At 39.0% G+C, this 21,287-nt stretch overlaps 1 protein-coding gene across 1 annotated transcript in view; it reads left to right on the top strand.

The window, feature by feature from the left end:
* The window catches only part of LOC122799546 (glutathione S-transferase theta-1-like), a 247,628-nt gene that overhangs the window by 9,561 nt on the left and 216,780 nt on the right, over nucleotides 1–21,287 (top strand). Inside the window, exon 2 of the mRNA XM_044068676.1 lies at nucleotides 17,810–17,897. Within this exon, the coding sequence (XP_043924611.1) occupies nucleotides 17,810–17,897 (88 nt within the window). The remainder of the gene's footprint in view (nucleotides 1–17,809; nucleotides 17,898–21,287) is intronic.

The raw sequence follows: 21,287 nt of genomic DNA, 5'->3' as shown, positions 1-21,287 counted from the left end.
GGAAGAAAAAGCTAAATCTATGCAGACAGTTAAAAGACTTCTTATAGGTACAGCCACCGAGGTTCAGTAGGCATTGCCCCTCCAAACACTGGTCCTTTCATGTCCCCTCCAGGTCAGCTTAGACCAGACCCTGGGGAAGCAGGCCCCCCAGACAACAGCCCCAGGGAATGCAGAGATCTAAGCAATGGAGTTCCTGTTCTTCAAAACCAGGGAGTGCTAAGCCATCCCCTCATGGTAAGAACTCACAATGACTTTCCACTTCCACCCCCTTCATCTGCCCATCTGCTCTTGCCTGTAGGAGGAAAAGTCTCCTTCCACGCAAGCACCTGGAGCACCATTACCAACGACTGCTGGGTCCTCAACATAGTGTCCTAGGGATACAAATTTTATTTCCACACTCTACCAACCCCAAAAGGGTCCCCAGATCTTCCCCCAAACCAGTGGGCAGAGGCCAAAAAGCAAGTCCTTTCCATGCTCTCTATGAGGGCAATAGAGCATGTTCCTGCAGAACAGATACGCCAAGGATTCTACTCCAGACTCTTCTTGGTACCCAGAAAAGAGGGCACCTGGCACCCCATCCTTGATCTGTCCATTCTAAACACCTTTCTGGTGATACCAAAATTCAAAATGCTCACCCTCCAGCAGCTTCTACCTATGCTCCCCAAGGATGCTTGGTTAGCCACCCTAGACCTAAAAGAGGCCTACCTACACATCCCAGTCAGGGAATCATGCAGGAAATATTTATGTTTCAGGGCAGGATCACTGCACTTTCAGTTCTCTGTGCTTCCCTTTGGCTTATCCACTGCTCCCAGAGTTTTCACAAAATGTCTGGCTCCTGCCATTGCTTTTTGCAGACAAAGAAATATTCAAATTTACCCCTGCTTAGACGACTCCCTGATTCAGGCAGACAGTCAGAAAAAGCTGCTAAAGCACCTGACCTTTGTAAAGGACCTACTGACCTGTCTGGGGTATGCTATCAATGAAAATATATCCAAACTAGTACCCACCGAAACAAACCTACCTGACAGCCTACTTCTCTCAACTAGCAACCAGACCCCAGTTATCTACAAGGAATATCCTGCAAGCTCTAGGGTTCATGGCCTCCTGCATTCTACTCATTCCATATGCCAAACTGCATATGAGTAAACTACAATGGTACCTAAAAAGCCTTTGGAGTCAACACTCCCAAGACCTGGAAACTGTTATACCAATGATACCTTGTTTAAGGAAAGATTTTCTTTGGTGGCAGCAGCATGCTATCACAACAAGGGACTACCCTTCTCACAATCCCACGCCACCCAGACAGTCACCACAAACAAATCAGACTATGCCTGGGGTGCACACCTGGACAGCAGGTGCATACAGGGCCAATGGAGCCCACATCAACTACATCTGCACATCAACCAAAAAGAGATGTTAGCTGTTCAGCATGCTTTGACAGCTTTCAAACCCCTACTCTCCCCAGGGGCTCTACTGATCAAAGCAGACAACACCACTGTGATGTAGTATATCAACAAGCAGGGAGGGACTCACTCATACCCGCTGTGCAGGCTCGCCATGACCCTTTGGCACACAGTCTCAGCCATGCAATTACACCTGTTAGCACAATTCCTGCCAGGCTCTCTAAACTCTCTGGCAAACAACTTAAGCAGAAATCTTCTGGACCTACATGAGTGGCAGCTAGACAAAGAACCTTCACCCTTGTAACCCAGAAATGGGGCACCCCAAGGTCAACCTCTTTGCTTCCCACTCCACCCATCAGCTCAACAAAGTTTGCACCAGCGAACCTCACATCAAGGCCTGGAAATTGGATGCTCTATCCTTCCAGTGGGTCAACCTCTCGGTCTATGCATTTCCCCCTCTACCGCTCATTACAAGGGTATTGCTCAAAATAAGGGAGGAAAAACTAAGGACAATCCTGATTGCCCCAGACTGGCCATGCCAACACTGGTACCCACTGCTGCACAGCCTGTCACCCCTGCCACCATGGCATCTCCCTCAGATCCCAACACTCCTGACCCAGAGGAATGGAGAATTCATGCATCCCCAATTGCAGACCCTCAGTCTGGCAGCCTGGCTTATTCCCTGACCACTGCACAAGCTGTCAATCTAAGCAAAAAATTCTAGATGTTATACATGAGACCAGATGCCCTAGCACTAGAAAGCCTTATGCTGACAAGTGGAAAGGGTTTTGCACCTGGATCCAATCTAAGGGAGCCGGAACAGCACAGCCCTCATTACCTCTCATCCTTGATTACCTTGCTGACCTACTACACAGGCGGCTATCCTTCTCTTCTATTAAAATTCATGCCTCTGCAATCCCTGCTCATTTCGGCACAGAGCCACCTCTTTTTTCCCACCCTTTCTTCAAACAGTTTCTAAGAGGGGCTAACAACTTGAGACCACCCAGAAGAGCACCTACTCCAGCTTGGGACCTAAACTTTGTGTTGGAAAAGCTCACCCTGCCTTGCTTCTGGCCATCACTTCAGCTAGAAGAGTATCTGAGCTACAAGCACTAATGGCTGTAGAGCCCTTCATCATTTTCCATGCTGACAGGGTCTCCCTCAGGACTAACCCATCCTTCATGCCAAAAGTGGTGTCCATTGTGGCTCTCAACCAATCCATTCATTTGCCCACCTTTTTCCCTAACCCACAAAACAAGGGGGAAAGGATTATGCACTCTCTAGATGTGTACAGACAGCCCAGATTCTACCTAGACAGGACTAAATCATTTAGAAAAATTGATCAATTGCTAGTCAGCTTTGCTGCAGGAGTAGACGGCAAGGCCATATCCAAACAAACCATTTCCAAATGGATAGCACACTGCATTCATTTCTGCTAGAAGCAGCATGGAAAACCTCCCTCAAGGGGGTCAGGACACATTCTACCAGAGGAACCTCCACCTCTGCAGCTTTCCTCAGAGGGCTCCCCACCAGGGACATCCTGGAGGCTGCAACATGGACATCTGTTCATACCTTCACCAAGCATTACCACCTGCCTATCTTCTCCAAATCCAGGGCAGGCTTTGCCACTGCAGTCTTACAGGGCATCCTAGCCAGCCCCCAGTCATTTTGACTGCCTCCACCCTTTTCTTCAGCTTTGGGAATCAACCCAAATGTGATGACTGCAACAGTGAAACACGAAGAACATAGTACAGTTGTGTACACTTACCATAAATATAGATGTCTGAGTGTATTCACTGTTGTAGTCCTGGTTTCCCTCCATCCATCCCCCTTGTCTCTCTCTCTCTCTCTCAATTTCTCTCTCCCTCTCTGTCTCTCTCTCTATCTCTCCTTACAAGGAATTTTTGGTATTTACTTTCTACTGGTGGTGTTCTTTCACCATAATCTAGCTCCCTCTTGGGGGCTCCTGACAGTTAGGGCAAGAAAAACTGATGTAATGGTGTTGGCTGCCTTATTTTATACCACTGATGACCTGATGTCAGTCCTGGAGCGACGCAATTGATGCAGAAATAGTAAGCCTCTGGTATTTGGGCCAACTGAGGGCTACCCTGGCAGGGATAACCCAAATGTGATGACTGCAACAGTGAATACACTCGAACATCTACATTTATGGTAAGTGTACACAGCTGTACTTTCCTGTGGTACAGGGTTTGATATCATCAGCCCTCATTTGCCTACTGTGTGTCCTTGAGCAAGTCATTTAACCAGACAGTTCTATAGGGCAACTGGAAATTTGGGCCAGGGTCCTCAATGGTTCCCTGGATTACAAGCCAAATAACCTATGAACTGTCCTAAGAGGGTATCATCGTGAGCTGCACAAGGGGCATCATTAGCTCAGAACATTGACAACCACATTCACCTATGATGTCATAGCCTTCACTGCTTCTTGGTGCCGAGCTATGATATAGAGCTGTACATATCTATGAATTGAGCTAGCCTTATGTAATACCCCAAACAACTTGCCCTGCTATGTATGCCACACAACTTGACCATGAATTCCAGCCATAATGTGGTTACATAGGCCCCCATTATCAGAAAATGGGATGTACAGTTGTGGGAGAAGGAGCTCATTGCAACAATCATAAAGATGATTTGAAATAAAGCCTGAAGCAGATGTTAGCTTTCAGCTAGGCACTTCCAGCAGTCAAAAAATCCCCTAAAGTGCATGGTTGCAATGCTGCTCCATTGCTGTTAGCAGTTAACCTGACTACACGCTTCCCAGTGTGTGTGTTTTTTTTTTTCTTTTTTTGGTGTCCAGGGACAGCAAGACATACAGACTGCATCAGAAATGCTCTTAATGTGGTTAAAAAGCCACAGAAATAAAAAAAAAAACATCTGCACTTATTTTCTCTCTCTCCTTTTCCATCCTAATTTACCCCTCTTATATTATTTCATCCTGTTCCTTTTCTTGAACTTTCTTTCACTACTCTCTCACCTCACATCTCCCTTTTTGACACAATTTCACATCTCTACCACTCTAAGTTACATCCCCTTCCTAATCCCATCTCACTGTCTTTAATTTTGTACAGCTTTGATATCACCTCTTCATCCTCTGTACAGTTTGACATAGCCCAGCCTCCTCCAGATTGTTTTTAACCTTTCTTATCACTCAACTACTCCTAACTATATACTTCTGATTACAGAGTATCTAACACACTATATAAACTGGTCGTTTACTTTATGCACTAAATTAACTATTATTATTCTGTTTCCTTAACATGAAACACCAACTTTTATAACTTTTAATACTAGTCTACCTGTTACCTCCTTAAAAGGGTGCTGTAATTCATGTACACATCTATGAATATTTCTGCATCTTATTTGTAATTTGTAAGTACAGTTGTTAATGTTTGCATCTGGAGCTTTTCTCCCCAGGCTTTTGATGAAAAAAAATAGGTTTTGCAAAACCCAGTCAGACTTTCCCAGTCAGCAAAAGCAGTAGATAAATAAAATAAGAAAATAAAAAAGTATGTATATATGTATGCATGCATGTATGTATTAGTTTCTCAGGATACATTAATGTATGAGAACATAAAAATAAATAATTATATATGCAGAGAAATATTTTTCTTTAAACTTTCTTTGCAAACATTTTCTGAATAAACAAATTTGAAATATTTAAGATTTAGTTTAACAACCTGAAAAAAAGAGAGATGTATATAATATAAATAAGCCACGTAGCAAAATGATTTAGTTGCTGTCAGACCTGGTCTGTGTACTTTAACAGGGAATGGAGGGTTTGGTGTATTTTTGATTGGTCATACATTTACTTTTATGGTTACGGTGAGCAACTCAGAAAAGTGTACTATGTATGTCCTAAGGATCAGTGCTGCAGGAAATTATATATATGACTTGGAAGAACAACTAGTGCGTATCCTATAAGTTCCAAAAATGGCTGATCCATCCCTAACCCTAGACTTGATATTCAATTTATACAGCATAGAAAAGGTATAGATGGATGACCAAGTAGCAGCTTCTTAAGTACTGTGAGCCGACCCATTCATGAAGCAGGCTGATATGCTCCTGGTCGATGCTGTGATGTGGTCCTAACTACCCAGTCCGTGTCTTGTGATACCATAACAAAGAACACGACAATTTAGAAGCCAGTTCAGAAGTTTCTGTCTGGTCACTCTGTGGTCTTGTTTTTTTCCATTAAAGAAACACTCGATCAGTCTCTTTGATGCTTTAATCATGAGGGAATTTGATGCCATTATCTTGGGATGAGGAATTTTGTAACAAAACATGGAAATGGGTGAAGAAAACAGGAAGCTAGCCGAATTGATTTAAAGTAAATTATTTCTACATTCGATGATAGCAGTACAGAACAAGTGACAGGGGAAAATGCAGCTCTTGGTATGGGAATCCCACAGGAAAGTAATATTTGATTTGCTATTGGGCACCAACATCTTATTTGTATAAGTATTTTGCATGGAGGTGTCTCCACCATGTTTATGCTCCCAGTCACCTGGCAAAAACGTGTCTAGAATTTCCGTGTGATACAGGAGGTTGTGGGAAGTTTTTAAAGGAGCCTTTGTATTATGCTTTTGGGGCCTCTACTAGGCTGCATTGCCTTTGACAGAGAGTAGAATGGATCATTCTAACCTTTTGGCTCGAAAAGTTAGTTTTGGATCTGTAGCTGTTCTTGTTCAGACTATGGGTCAAAAGTTGCTAGGCTGGTGTTAAACATGAATTACAACTTTTAGGTACTCTCCTGATAGTGGCCATGAAAACTACTACATAAATACAAAAGAGTAAGGATTCCTCAAATGAAGAAGACCTTCAAACAGTATTAATGTACAAAACAAAATAATTCATAACTTGAATAGAGATGAGGGGAATGTCTGAATTCTAAACAGTTGCTCTCTATCAGAAGCTTGTGACCCCATGTAGCAGGTGTCAACATTTCAGGTAAAGTGCAATTGCACTTTTAAACTAATTTTGTAGGGGAACTTTGCCATCTTTCACCCAGATTTGGGAGAATGTATCCCCAGTACCTCAGGTACTTATAAATACTAATTAACTTCAGAGGAGAAGAAGGAATTCTGTGAGATACCTCAGTCTCAGAATTAAAATATATTTCTCATATTCACAATTAAATGTTTGATTTTCCAGGGATTGCAGTTACTAACTTCTAACTCACAATGGGTACCCCTGAATGGCAGCATTTGGTGAATCCTTGCTACCAGTTGCATTCAAAGGAGTTGTTGGACTCTTAAGGAGGTTTGGTGTGACACTTTCTCTTGTCATGTTAGCTGTTTACTGCTGAGTGGTAGAATCAGAGGTCTGGCCACTGACCTTGATAGTTTTGGCCAAAAGGTCAATTAGAATGAGATTCACTTTTTTCTCTTTTTTCCTTTAGCAGTATTCTCAGTTTTCAGTACTATACATGCTGGCAGAAAAGTATAAAGAAAGCCCTGAGTCCATGGTATCATGAGGGAATTTGATGCCGTTGTCTTGGGATGAGAAATTTTGTAAGAAAAACATGGAAATGGTTGTTCAAGTGTGAGGCAAATCAGTACAATTCTCAGTATTCCATTTCTTTACTTGTCAGTGAGTATATTTATGTCCTTTCTTCAAGTGTGAGAGATTGACATATACCTGTTTAGTACATCTACCATTATTTTGTTGATGTGGAACAAATGTGACTTGCATTAGGTTTAATTTGGTTTCCCGCTCCCAGTTATCGTCAGATAGCATAACTGGTAAAAGTCAGTGCCGTCTCGCTTGTTTATTTTCCACGTCACTGAGATATTATCTGTACTGATTGGGGGGGGGGGTTGTCCTACAGTCGTAGCAAATATATAGATATATATTTGACTTATTTGTTCCTTTCTCTGTGTCAGAACTAAACATTCCTGTACTTTTTGGCTGTGAAAATTATATTCCTGTGTATTATTAATGAGGCATCCATAGTCAACATTTGATTTGGGAGAACTGATAAGAATGGGAAACCCTGGTTCAAACAAACCTGTAGAGTTACCCACTTACATAGGCCTCATTCTAAGAAAAGGCAGAAATCAAGAAATACATTCTGCTAGTTGTTCCTTTTGGTTCCATAACTTTGTCAAGCCCCGTTGGACATTATCCCATGGGAAGTCTTGCAAAAGAAACCACAGGGATAGAAGATAAGATATACAGTACCTTCAAAACTTTCTGGTTGATAAATTACTTTTTTTAGTAATCTGACTGATGTGATCCTTTCAATCATGTCCTGAAGGGGAGAGAGAGGTAGTGCATTTTTTGTACAAAATTGCCTCCAGAAATTATTTCATTTCAAAGGGTTGTAGATTTGATTTTTGGAAGGTAGGGACTATACATGGTGTAAAAACATAACAGAATCTGTTGCAAGGCTGAACCAAATGCCTCTGTCTCTAGTCTGCACGAATCAGGCAGCCATCTAGTTAAAGGTAAATATTAATTTGGTTCAAACCCATTAGAGGAAATACATGGGTGAGACACTTTGTAAACTATCTGGATACAGTAGAAGAGCAAAAGACATAACATTAAACTGGTACTTGGAGTTTGCCATGAGTTTTAGAAATCTCTTGTGAGCTTTGCAAACGTATAGGTAATCATGTTGTATGTCAAGCGTCACCATGATTTGTCTCCTTCTGAAGAAGTTATAGGGAAAATAGTAACTCCATCATTCTGAACTTCTTTGTTTATGTGAATATAGCCTGGTTCAATAAATCTAAACTGGGCCTTCACTGTTTTTTATTCTTTGGAATTAGAAAAAGAAACTTGAATAACATGTTATTCTTCTTCTGCCTGTGGAACTGGTTATAATGTCTGAATGGCCAAGGCCAGACATACTTCTTAACAGTCTAGATTTTCACAGAATGTCCAGATTTTTGCCTCATAATTTTGGACTGCTGGTCATACAAGTTTGGGTTTTCTTGCTAATCACTGAAGACTGAAGTCATTAAATAATGACATCTGAATTTCAGACTTCATATCCTTCAGAAAAATGCATGCTAAATCAAAATCAGTTATTCTATCTGCTGTTATGTAATTCCATTGTTTTGGAGAAGGAAACTCTCTTTGTTACCTGCACCTCATGAAGTTAAATACTTGTGGGGTATTAAAGGACCTTTTGTTGTCAAGGTGCCCTTGTTGATTTTTTATTTTGCTCCCCCATACATGGTGGTTCTTTTGATATTGCATTTTATTAAGCAATGCTGCTTCTGTTTTCATTGGCTGACATAAGAGGTTTAGTTTCTGGAAGGGTAGTACCTGTTGCACCTCTGAACAGGTTCACTGAACACCTTTCATTTTCCTGCCCTTCTCTTAAAGCTGCTAGCACACATTCTGAGATGGAATGCAACAAATAAAAAGACTTGTCCTAAGGGACCGTTAATGGCTTAGATTTTATACCCCACAAGAAAGGTTGCATCCTTAACCATCCATGACACCTTAGTAAGAGAAACAGATGTGATGCCCCTTAAGCAGACATTGTGTGGTGTAACCACACTTCAGTGTGCATCACAATCTATTATGTCTGTTGCTTAGATCAGTCTGGTAATCTTTTCTGAAAAAAGACATGCCAGCAATATCTTTTGTAAGTTGGTCAATTGACTTTAATATGTTAGGCTGATACTTTGTAATATTTTATTTATTTATTAATTTACTTATTTGCTGTTTGTTTACCAGGTTTTAAGCCATGACTTGGGCTCAGTGAGCTGCTGTGCACATAGGTTCATAGTTCAGTACTAAGCCAACTGCCCTTGCGAGCCATTTTAAGCCTAGCCAATTATCCTTTGTGAGACTCAAACCTTGCACCTTGTGTTTGTAAGGCAAACACCTTAACCATTAAGCCATCCTCCCAACTCATATAATATAAAGTGCAGAATAGGCCTAGAAAAAGATACATAATCTAGAAAAAGGAAGTTATAGCATACAGAGTCTAAGTACTAGTACATCAACAACAACACAAGTTTTAACAAATACACATACATTAACAAAGCCTGAATTATAAACATGAATTATAAGTAAGAGTTATCTTTATATACAAAACAGAATCACATCAGACAGTATTAACAGCAACATATAAGGATTCTGGTACAAGGACATAAGTACAGTACTGATAGCTTGAAGTGTTACCTGGCATTAACTTATATCATAGCAGCAGGTACACTGGGCTGCCTTAAGAAGGTGGCCTTTGAGAGCATGTTTAAAGTCCTGAAGTGTATCTTGAGTTTTATGTTTGTATGGAGATTCGGGTCTGATGGGTCTGATGAGTAACGGCTGCAATATTTGTCATATGCCACATGTAATGTGGAGCATTTCTCCCCGGGCCTCCGCTGAAAACAGGCTCTGTGGAACCTAGTCGGACTTTCCCGGTCAACAAATGTTAAATAAATAAAAATAAAATAAATAATGTATAACACAGGACAACCTCCAAAAACAAGCCACCTTGGTGGAATCCCAGTATAAATGGAGTGTATAACAAAAGAAAGAAAATCATGTCTAAAAGCAAGAAGGGCATTCCCTAGCAAGGCTAAAATTCCTTCATCAACCTGAACAAGCAATGCAGGGGTCTAACCAAGTTCAGCTAAGCCAAATTTGGGTTAAAAGTAGCCTTCCAAGCTGAGCACAACCATAAGGTTTTCTTCAGTTGTGTTCACAAACTTAAAGACAACACCAGACAATGTGCTGAACTAATGGTGAATGGGACCACCTATACAGAGCCAGAGGATATAACAGATCTGCTGGACTATACATTTGGCTCCAGTTTTACCACTCTATCACCCTCCAGTCATCCTCAGGAAATATCTTCCTCCATTTCTCCACCAACTATCACTAGGGAGTAGGTCCTCACTGTACTCTCTTAAAGCTAAGAACACTCCTTTGATGGGCCTTAATAATATCCCAGGATGCCTCCTGAATAGTAAGAAACATAACTTGCCAGGTCAGCTAGAAGCTTTATTTAACAATAGTCTCCAGACAGCTTCATAGCAAGTGAATAGAGGACTGCAACAGTTATCAATCTACACAAAGGGGGGCCTTGCAGAGACATTGGGAACTGCTGACCCATAAATCTGTCTAGTCTCATTGCAAGGTCATGGAAAGAATTATCGTGGATCTGATAAGCAATGACACAGGAAACCTACAGACACTGGACTCTACACTATTTGATTTTGTCAAAAGCAGGTAATGCCAATTTAATTGGGGTACTTCTTCAAGAAAGTCACTACAGCTATGCACAAGGGCAAAACATGGCACACTGCCTATCTTCACCTGGATAAAGCATTCAGCACAATACCTCACAGGGTCATTGCAGATAAACTTACAAACTTAGGCTTAAACCCATAAGTCAACCAACAGATAGCCAGTTGGCTATGTGATAGGACACAAGACATTAGGATAGCGGAATCCATCCCTACAAACAGGCCAGTCACTAGCAGTTTCTCACAGGGATCGGTGATGGGGCCTCTGCTTTTTGGCATCTACTTTTTTGAAATCAAGGCAAATATCAAGGGCCTCTGACTGATCAAGTTTGTGGATGACTGCAAACTAGGCATGGTCACTGAATCCCCTAAAGAAAGAGATATCTTTCAGAAGGGCCCGACATAGATAAATAACTGGTGATAGACTGATGGACTAAAACTCTTGCCAGAAAAATAAAATGCATAATAGTACCCTTTGGACAGACAACCACCCCTGGAAATTATCACATTGATAATACATTGCTAAAAGTAGACTCAGTGTTCAGGGATCTGGGAACTCATCTTGACAGTAACCTGACCTTTGACCACCATGTGACTACTATGATGAGAAAATTGTTCTACGTTTTTCTTAGTCACCACGTATGAATCTATGAACCTATAAAGATTTTCCCTAGACCAATCTAAAACCATATTCTCTTTATTGGTTGGTAAGGTTCTCTAAATAGAAATGATATGTGACCCCTTTTGAGACTGTGTATGTGTGTGTGTGTGTGTGTGTGTGTGTGTGTGTGTGTGTGTGTGTGTGTGTGTGTGTGTGTGTGTGTGTGTGTGTGTGTGTGTGTGTGTGTGTGTGTGTGTGTGTGTGTGTGTGTGTGTGTGTGTGTGTGTGTGTGTGTGTGTGTGTGTCTGTGTGTGTGTAACTGCACAATGTGCTATGGCATTTGTATCTTCTCAGCCTTGCTCATCTAGGATTGCACTCTTTTTTTTTTTTTTTTTTTTTTTTTTTTAAGCTGGTGGCTGAGGACCAGGTTCAAAGGAAAACTCATCAAATGGTACATTTGCTAGAGGCTTATTTAATTAATTTCTCAATCCTGAACACACCTCCTCTTGAGTAAGAAAGTTTCCTGAAAATCATTTAAAATGGGATAGGTTATTTTGAGCATAAAAAAGGAAACTGGCTAAGCTTCAAATGGCAAGGGCAGCTAGCCTAGTATCTACCTATGAACCTATGAACCTAAATGTTTTTCCAGAATGTTAATAATATTCCTAATTGTTTTTTTTTTTTGCATCAATTTTTATTTCTTGAAGAGAGCATGCTTCTCGGCTTCCTTGCTCAAGAATTCTGGGCAAAGCTAAAATAATGGTGAGACAAATACCCAAAATCAGAGATAATTTTTAAATATTGCTCTAATTCACCTAAAAATGTAATTGACCAACATGTTTTGCAGCAACATACATTTTCTGAACAATAAGAAATATGCAAGTGTAATGTAATGTCTGACATTACTGACCGGCTTTACTGTGAGTAATTTACCAGAAAATCAAAAACTATATGAGGAGATGCAAAGGAGAAAGACAAAATTATTAGGAACAGGGCAAAAATGGAAGATAAAATCAGGGATATTCTACAAAATCAAGGATAGTTGGCAGGTATGGTTGAGACTTTAGGTTCAGGTATGAAATAAGAATCATCCATGTGCACAACATCAAAACATTCCTACATATTTACTTATGGTCAATAAATACAGAAATTTCCAGATGTGCGGGAGAATGACTTATGATCTTCAGGTGACTAGGCTTATTAAGTAGTGGGTACATGCTGAACCAGTGTTTGCCCCTAGATTTTTCACACTAGAACAGTTGGAATTTCATTGACTGACAAAAAGAAACAGTTCCAGAACTAGAAACTGTATGAGGAATGGCCTGCCTGAGGGCTGATGTCCAAGGAGGGGAGGTTTCTTCCTCTTATTTCCAAAAATTCCAAAGGCTGGATCTTTAAAGATGTAGCATTGTAAGTGACACAGTCTGTGCCAACACTGTTTTTTTTTTCACAAAGACTCCCGGAAAAATAAGAGGTGTAAGGAAACGAGGAGAAGGTAAGAGAGTTTCACTGCTCAAAGTGGATACAGAAGCCTCAACTGCTCCATCTGAAGGGGAAGCAGCTCTAGTATAAAGCAACACCTCAGAAATTCCTGTGGCTTACCCGTCAAATATTCTGGTGGCTCCATTCATTTTAACTTTTGTATTAAGATCATTATGTTTGCCTTTTCTTTGTGATTGTTTATCAGAATTTAAGAGGAGGTTGTGACAACACTAGAAGTTATAGGAAGTAACTTTTTATACTCTGTAAATGCTAACCAGTGTTCTGCTCTCCTAACTGGAGTTTTCTTATTAAACAAAGCTCTGGTAATACAAATTTCTGACAGTACTCTTCTGAGAAAAACAGGCACTGTAATTGGGTATCTTTGGAGAGAATTTGATGGGCAGAAAAGCAGTTGTAGGCAATTTTCTTGAGTGATGTTAAGTCTAATAGATACAAACAAATGTCAGATAGTAAAGAAAATACAATGATTACTGCTTAAGCTGTAAGACTAAAGTGACTGAAAATCTGGCAAAATTAAGCATCAAAATCCAGGAAACGTAATCATAAAAGCTAAGAAAAGGCATGTGGGATTTTTTATACTTATAGCTGGGTGGCTCTTTAATGCCCATGGTATGCAACTGCAACCACAGGATCAGGGGAACATCTGACCATTGAAAATGCCTGGCCATGAACTGATGTCTGCTCTGGTTTTGTTCTAGATTAAATATGAGTTCCATGGAAATTCTACTAATGATGTACATGATTAATTTGCAGTATATGAATATTAATTTCTGGTAGCACATTATTCCAATGAGAGTAGAGTAAACCCTGTAGCACAACTTCCTCTTTTGGGGAATTCAGGAGCCCTGTCTGATTAAGCGACATTGTCAGAGTCACTCAGTGGTAAAATGAATTCTGAGGGATTCAGACTCAAGGCTGAGGGTGATACAGTAGCACAGCAGGTAGTGTTGTTGCCTCACAGCAAGAAGTTTCTTGGTTTGATTCTGTACTGGGGTGCCTTCTGTGTGGAGTCTGCATATCCTCCCTCTGTTCACTTGGGTTTTCTCCGAGTGCTCTGGTTTCATCTCACATTTCAAAGACATGTTGTAGCTCTACTGGACACTCTAAATTGGCTGCAGATGTGTGTGTGTGTGTGTGTGTGTGTGCATGTGTCTGTGTGTGTGTGTGTGTCTGTGTGCGTGTGTGAGACAGAAGAACAACTATAGCAGGGCTAGTCACCTGACAGTGTGAATATTGGTTCTAGATGATTGTCACTGCTGAAGTCTTACCCAAACCCATGTGCTGCTAGAAAACATCCAGGCCCAGCTGCATGAATTTCTGGCTCATTAAAGTATCATAGATGTCATCCTCTGTGCTAAATTGCCATGGCAATATAATTTAACTTCAAGCTTGGTTGCTATGCTAACAGATGCTCAGGTTTATAAGGTGATTCACCTTCAGGGTATCGAGATAATTTGTGAATCTGTCTATAACACATTATATGATTGATTGGTCACATCATTATTGTTGATTTATTTATTTTTTGGTTAGGCATCCAACAATACCTGTTTTGAATGGTTTGCCCAAAATGCACAAGGATCCTTGTAAGCCTCCCATTGAGACCCATAATGTCAGGGCAAGGATGGCTTACCCAGCCATTGTCTTTATTTGTTGAAAAGAATTTAAAGTCATTGTTGAAAAATTCTAAGTATGTTTTACTTGATACAAAGCAGTTTTTACATGATTTATATGAATGTGTCACTGCTTTAGATGTTGTCCAATGCCGTAACTGTTTATTAGTGTCTATGGATGCTAGCTCTTTGTTAACGGTCATACCTCATGAACAAGGGAATCTTGCCGTTAAGTCTTACCTGGGTATGCTCAGCTCATATGATGAAAGGAAAATTGACCTGATCTGCATGCTATTAGAAACAGTTCTAGACAACAAGGTTTTTTGTTTGATTCATCCTATTACATTCAGAACACAGGCATAGTTATAGGCACACCTTGCGCCAACAGCTACGCCAACATTGTGTTAGCATATTGGGAAGGGAATATAACCCATAAACACCATGAGTTTAGCAGATATGTCTGCTTTTACCGTAGGTTTGTTGATGATGTCTTTTTTTATGGACTGGTTCCATAGGTGCTCTAGATGATTTTATAGCATTTCTGCAGACAAGCACCAGTTATCTAACTTTCACCTATAATCACTCGGAGACCACTTTGGATTTCTTAGATGTAGTGGTATTTAAGTGCAGTGATGGGACCTTTAGTACAGGGTTGCACACTAAGCAGTGTAAAAGGAATGATTTCTTGCACAGACATAGTATGCACCCTCCTCATGTGTATAAGAATATAATAAAGGGACAGTCAATGGGCATTTCCAGATTAAATTATAGTGATTTGAGATGTAACGATGATCCAGAGAAGCTTCAAATAGATCTTTTGTAGTGGGACTGCAGACCTATTCAGATCAATAAAACTATAGAACAGGTTAAAATGTTAAGACACACCATGGCCAAACCTTAGTTTTCTTCAGTGATGCATGATGTTGAAGGGTCTGTTATACATGGGCATGATAACCCATCTGTGTCAATGAATATACATTATTCCACTGACATGGATGTTATTAGACAAATAGTTAACAAAAATTGGTTTATTCTTCTCCTCTCTGATGAGACGATATGGAGTGTTGTCGGTGACAGACCCTGATTCCAGTATAAGAATAAGAAATTTTGAAGTGCTTACTGTGTTTTGGTAAGAGAGATGGATTTCAACATGAAGATGGGACATTATCTTGTGGTAAATGCAATTATTGTCAAGTGTTATTGGGCAAATTTAATTTTTGTCATCCAGTCACTAAAGAATGGTTTGAGTTCAATATTTCTGCTAACTGTAATACTTCATATGTTGGCTATCTTGCTTTGTGTCACAGTTGTAGTTCTTTCTATGTTAGAAAGACTGATCGTCTACTGCGTGAGCATATAAGGGAACATCTGAATGGTATTAGAAATAAGGATTATGAAAGAAGTGCCCTAGCCAAGCATGTCATTGAAAAAGGTGCTGACCATCTGTTTGGCCATACAGTTATTACTACATTGAATATAAATCCACACTTGGGTGACCTTAATAATTTTTTGGAACAGTGTGGGTCAAGATGGATTATAAGATTACATGCAAATAAGCCTCCTGGGCTCAATGCTAATTTTCTGCTTAAACCATATTTACAAGCATGGCCCATTAAATAGGGATCATCTCTGTGCATTCATTATATTTACTTATATTTATTCATTGTTTTTATGCATGTATATATATATATATATATATATATATATATGTATGTATATATATATATATATATATATATATATATATATATATATATATATATATATATATATATATATATATATATATATATATATATCTATAGGGTCTATATTGAATCAGCGAACACTTAAAAAAGCGAACGCTGATCCATCGACCCTATTTCAGCGAACAATGAAAATCCCAAACACCCGGAACAGAGAAATTTTTCTCAGGGAAAAAAAATCGCTGGGCTGGTTTCAGGAGTTTTCCATTTCCTCCACTGTGGTGCAATCTCAGAGTTGGTATATTTAACATTAAATACTGCTTTAAGTTTTTTTTTGCAGAATAGCAATTTTTTTCCCTGGGAAAAATGAAATCAGCTCGATGAATAAGTGTTCACTTTTTTAAGTGTTTGCTTATTTAATATATATATATATATATATATATATATATATATATATATATATATATATTTAAATATACAGTGGGTATAAAAAGTTTACACACCCCTGTTAAAATGCCAGGTTTTTGTGATATAAAAAAATGAGACCACAATAAATCATTTCAAAACTTTTACCACCTTTAATGTGACCTATAACCTGTACAATTCAATAGAAAAACAAACAAATTTGTATTATTGTGGTCTCATTTTCTTATATCACAAAAACCTGACATTTTAACAGGGGTGTATAAACTTTTATATCCACTGTATATATACAAATCTTTTAAAGATTTTTATGCTATTGTCTTTATTTAAATTTGTTTTTGTGTTGTTTGAATCCTTTTATATATATGTTTATGTTTTTATTCTGAGTTTTACTTATTCACGATACTTTCCAGTTGATTGGTTAATTAGGTGTTGTAATAGGTGAAGTGTCATTATTTAGGGTTTAGATCTGTGATTTTAAATGGTCTGATGAAGCACCATAGAATGGATGTGAAAGTGCTTACCAATAAAGTGTCTTTATGATTTGCCTTGTTTCATCCTATACACATTTTACTTTTTTGCTTGTTATGCTGCATTCAGAGATGAGACAAAGAGAACAGCCACCTTGGGTGAAAGTGTTAGAGGCGTGATCAGCAAATCCCGATTAGTCTTTGGTGTATTCTGGAAGTAATGCATTTATTGTCAGAACTGGAGTGCTGTATAGCTCTGTGTATGGCATAAATTGTAGCAGTTGCTTACTATAACTTAAAGTTGAGGGGTGCACCAAATCACCAAATCAGTGGGCAACACTGGTCACAAGAACAGCTAGCCGCACCTCTGCTGTCAGTCAGAATTGCAGCACTTGGAAATGGCCTCGCTGAAGGGAAGGGGTGCATAAGTTAGTGATATAATATAAGGGACTGCATTATTTACACATCAGTATAAAAACACAATCCTGTGCCCACACCCTCATCAAAGAGAAAACTAGGATGTAAATTCCCAGTAATGCAGGTTCTTATCTCTTTATCTCATGTAGCATTAATCACAGTATGCATAAAGCAACTGCATTTGTCAGAGCTGTTAGGGAAGCATAAAGAGAGTAGATCTGAAATAAAAAATACATGTAGTATGGCCTGAGATCCAAAGTTTTTAAACAAAAATTTCCAGGCAGAGTTAGTAGTGCAAAAAATAGGTAAGCTGTGATATACAAAAGTCCTCAGTGTAGATGTCTGCTTTAGACTGTACTGCTGTCCTACTCTGACTAACTTTCTAGTCACCATTATTGATTATTCTATGCGTGTTTGCGCAGATGGGTGTAGAATTTTTTTTAAATAATGTTTTCTCCTTCTTTGTACAGATTACCTTAAATCTGATGAATTTTCCAAAGTGAATCCAAGGCAGCAAATTCCAGTGATTGTGGATGATGGCTTTGTTCTTACAGAGAGGTGAGGAACAGACATGAGGCCATAAGAGGCACACTGAATATGTAGGCTGTCATGGTAAAATAAACCACTCCCTCAGTTACAGAATGTCTTACTTCCATTGAAACATACAAGAATGTCACTGTGCTCTGTAGACATTAACAAGCAGAAAGCATTATTCGACCTCTTGAAATCATGTAAATGTACTTTGTAGTCATAGTTAGAATTGTTAACAAAGTCTTAGCAGTGATGGAAGTGTCACTGTTTTACAGAACTAGCCTGAGAAGTTAGTGCTGAGAATATATCTGCGTGTTTGCATGGAATGGAACATGTCAGCAGGTATAGTGTTTTGTGTGTGTGTGTGTGTGTGTGTGTGTGTGTGTGTGTGTGTGTGTGTGTGTGTGTGTGTGTGTGTGTGTGTGTGTGTGTGTTTCACAGATGCGTTCACACCATAGGTGACTCCATCACCTATTAGGCCGTGGCTAATAACATCTGTATGGAACCCGCACAGCATTGCCAAACTACAGAATAACACTGCTTATGCATAAACCCAGTGTCATCGAACACGTAATTGGCCTCTTTAATGCCTGCGTCTTTTGCCTTGAAATGCTTTGTGAAGCACTCCAGTATGGCCTTGCCACAACCTCAGGATGTCCTTAGCATGTTGTTAATGTAGTTTGTAAATGTAATATGAAAAACACCTAGCTAAGAACAAAAATAATAAAAAGTTCTTTTTTAAATATGTGAATTATCAAAACACACATACACACACACACAAACGCAAACACACACACGAGCAATCCCTGCATTGTTCTTACAGCAAAAGATGACGTGGTTGTCAGTAATTCTGGTAAACTGGTTCATGTGTTTAATCAATATTTTAGCAACCCTCTTTCTGCTAGACATAACACTGATAATGAACTGATGACTGTCCAAGTACCCCTCCCCACCTACCCAATAATTATAATGGATACGGCCCTGTTATTGCTCAAGAACAGAAGTTGTGCTATGGAATCTGATAATTTGCCATTCATTATTTGTGTGATTCTTTTGTTTTACCACTTGGTATCTTGTTTAGTACTATTCTGAAATACTGGTTTATCCCCTCTTATTTTAAGTTAGCTAGTACTGTCCCAATATATATAAAGAGCTGTTGTGATAAGACCAAGCAGTCTTGCATCAATTTTTGCAACTGCTTTAATAAATTTTAGTTGGTACTAGGGGTTCAGATTTATTTTATATCTTCTTCAGAACTGGTACAGATACATTACTGAGCAGGAAAATTCAGTGTCTCAAACACCTATCCTATACAAATAAGTTAAAAGTCCTGTCCCTCTACTCAGTCTTGTACAGACTGCTCAAAGGTGACCTTTGTCTAGCATACAAGGCTGTATCAGACCCAGCCTTGATGGAGTTGCTGCATATCTGTAAGTCAAACTCCACTCATGCAACCCACACACAAGACCACAACCTGGTCTGTGACATTAATAGAACTTGGTGGGATAGATTTGTGTTCCAACAACTCCCCCATCTATGGAATAGACTCCCTCTCTATGCCAAGCAGAGTACCTCACTAACCCTCTTTAAGAGGAACCTGAACAACTGTATGGGAAACAGAAACTATACCCCTAGGATCCCACCTGTTTCTCTTCTGGGCAGGGAAAACAGATGCTGACTTTGTGGGAACATGGGTAAAATTCTTGGCTAGGCTTATAAGGCCTCCAGGCCAATAGCCTAGTATCATCCTATGAACCTGTGAACCTATGATGGCACATAGCGTGACCTTTTGAGAAGCTGCACCCCTTTATTATGCCAAGTACAATTTTATGAACCTACACATTTAGCTGTGTACTTGGGACTTTATATTTTTGTTATATATTTAGATCTAGCTAAAGCTTCCGATAGCATACACATGGTGTTATTATGGAAAGTCTTGTTGGTCAAGATGTTAATCCTTGCCTGGTTAATTGGATTCTTTCTTGCTTAACATGTAGAATGCAGCATGTCCTTCTTCATTGCTATACCTAAAAGCTGAGTCCTTTTCTTTCCAGCGTACCCCATGGATCTGTCTTTGGATCTATTTTATTCTATCTTATTTTCTCTTCCTTGTCTAAACACTGGATTGCAAAATATGCAGATGATGTAAACAATTGTGCTGTAATAATATGTGAGGAGAAAACTTCTTTCCTAAATAACTAGTTAGCTTTCATTATGTAGTGGACAAATATTAGAGGTTTAGACCTGAATTGTAACAAATGTAAGGTGATGTATCTCATCTATGAGCAAGTTACTAGCCACTTTGTACTGGCTACTAAGCAGGTGTCTGTTGTTGACTATATTAAAGACCTAGAGATACTAGATTTGAATATGTGTTTCAGAAGTTATGTTGATTTAACTAGGAATAAGAAAATGAAAATGGTGGGCCTTTTATATAAATAAAGGAGTACAATATTACCTGTCGTACTTATAAGTGTGTACATTTCTTATATTAGATCCATCACTGACTATAATTCCCTTCCCGATCATACTGTAATTGGAAGTTGTTAGCCTTGGAGTACATTCAAATAAAATCTGCTAAAAAGAATTCCAGCCAGCAAAGGAATGTCTTATTATGAAAGATTAAATTATCTTGGCCTTTTATTTCAGTCACATTTGAGATGAAGGTTGTGCTTAGCATATTGGACACTAGACAATGATAAGGTCAGCTTTTTACTAGGTCTGGAACAGTCACATATGAGATGAAGGTTGTGCTTAGCATATTGGGCACTAGACAGTGATAAGGTCAGCTTTTTACTATTTTATTTATTTTATTTTATTTTACATTTGTTGACCAGGCTGGTCTAACTGGAATATGTTCATTTTCAGTAGAGGCCCAGGGAGAAAAGCTCCAACATAGGCAATAGTATCATACTATACAGTATATACAATAGACAAATGTTACATTATTTTAGAATAGACAAAACAAAAATTGTGTAAGAGTTACCTGGAAAAAACATTGGACAGCATATAATAAAAAGATAAAGAATACCAAGAATAGAGGCATGGTTACAGGCATACAATCTTATACTTACATACAGCACATATTCAGTACATATTCAGTAGAGGCCTGTGGAGAAAAGCTCCAATATAGGCAATAGTATCTTAGAATACATTGTATATAATCGAAGGAAGTTACATTACATTATTTTATATTAAACAATAGGATGTGAGTTCTTTTAGAGTAGTAAGTCATGAAACAGTTCAGACAGGAAGTCTCTTTAATGCTAGGAAGTGATTAGTGTTTTAGTTGCAATTGATATGCATAATAAAACAACAGAGCAGAGAGGTAAAGGGAGTGGGAGATAGGGAAATAGACTTTAGTCAGGGTTAGAGCAGGGACATAGCCAGTGTATTTTGAGATATTCTTTAAGATAT

This window comes from Protopterus annectens, chromosome 4.part0 (genome assembly GCF_019279795.1).
Source record: "Protopterus annectens isolate FY-2018-M chromosome 4.part0, PAN1.0, whole genome shotgun sequence".
NCBI classification, from domain to species: Eukaryota; Metazoa; Chordata; order Ceratodontiformes; family Protopteridae; genus Protopterus; species Protopterus annectens.
This window is presented reverse-complemented; position numbering and strand designations above follow the sequence as displayed.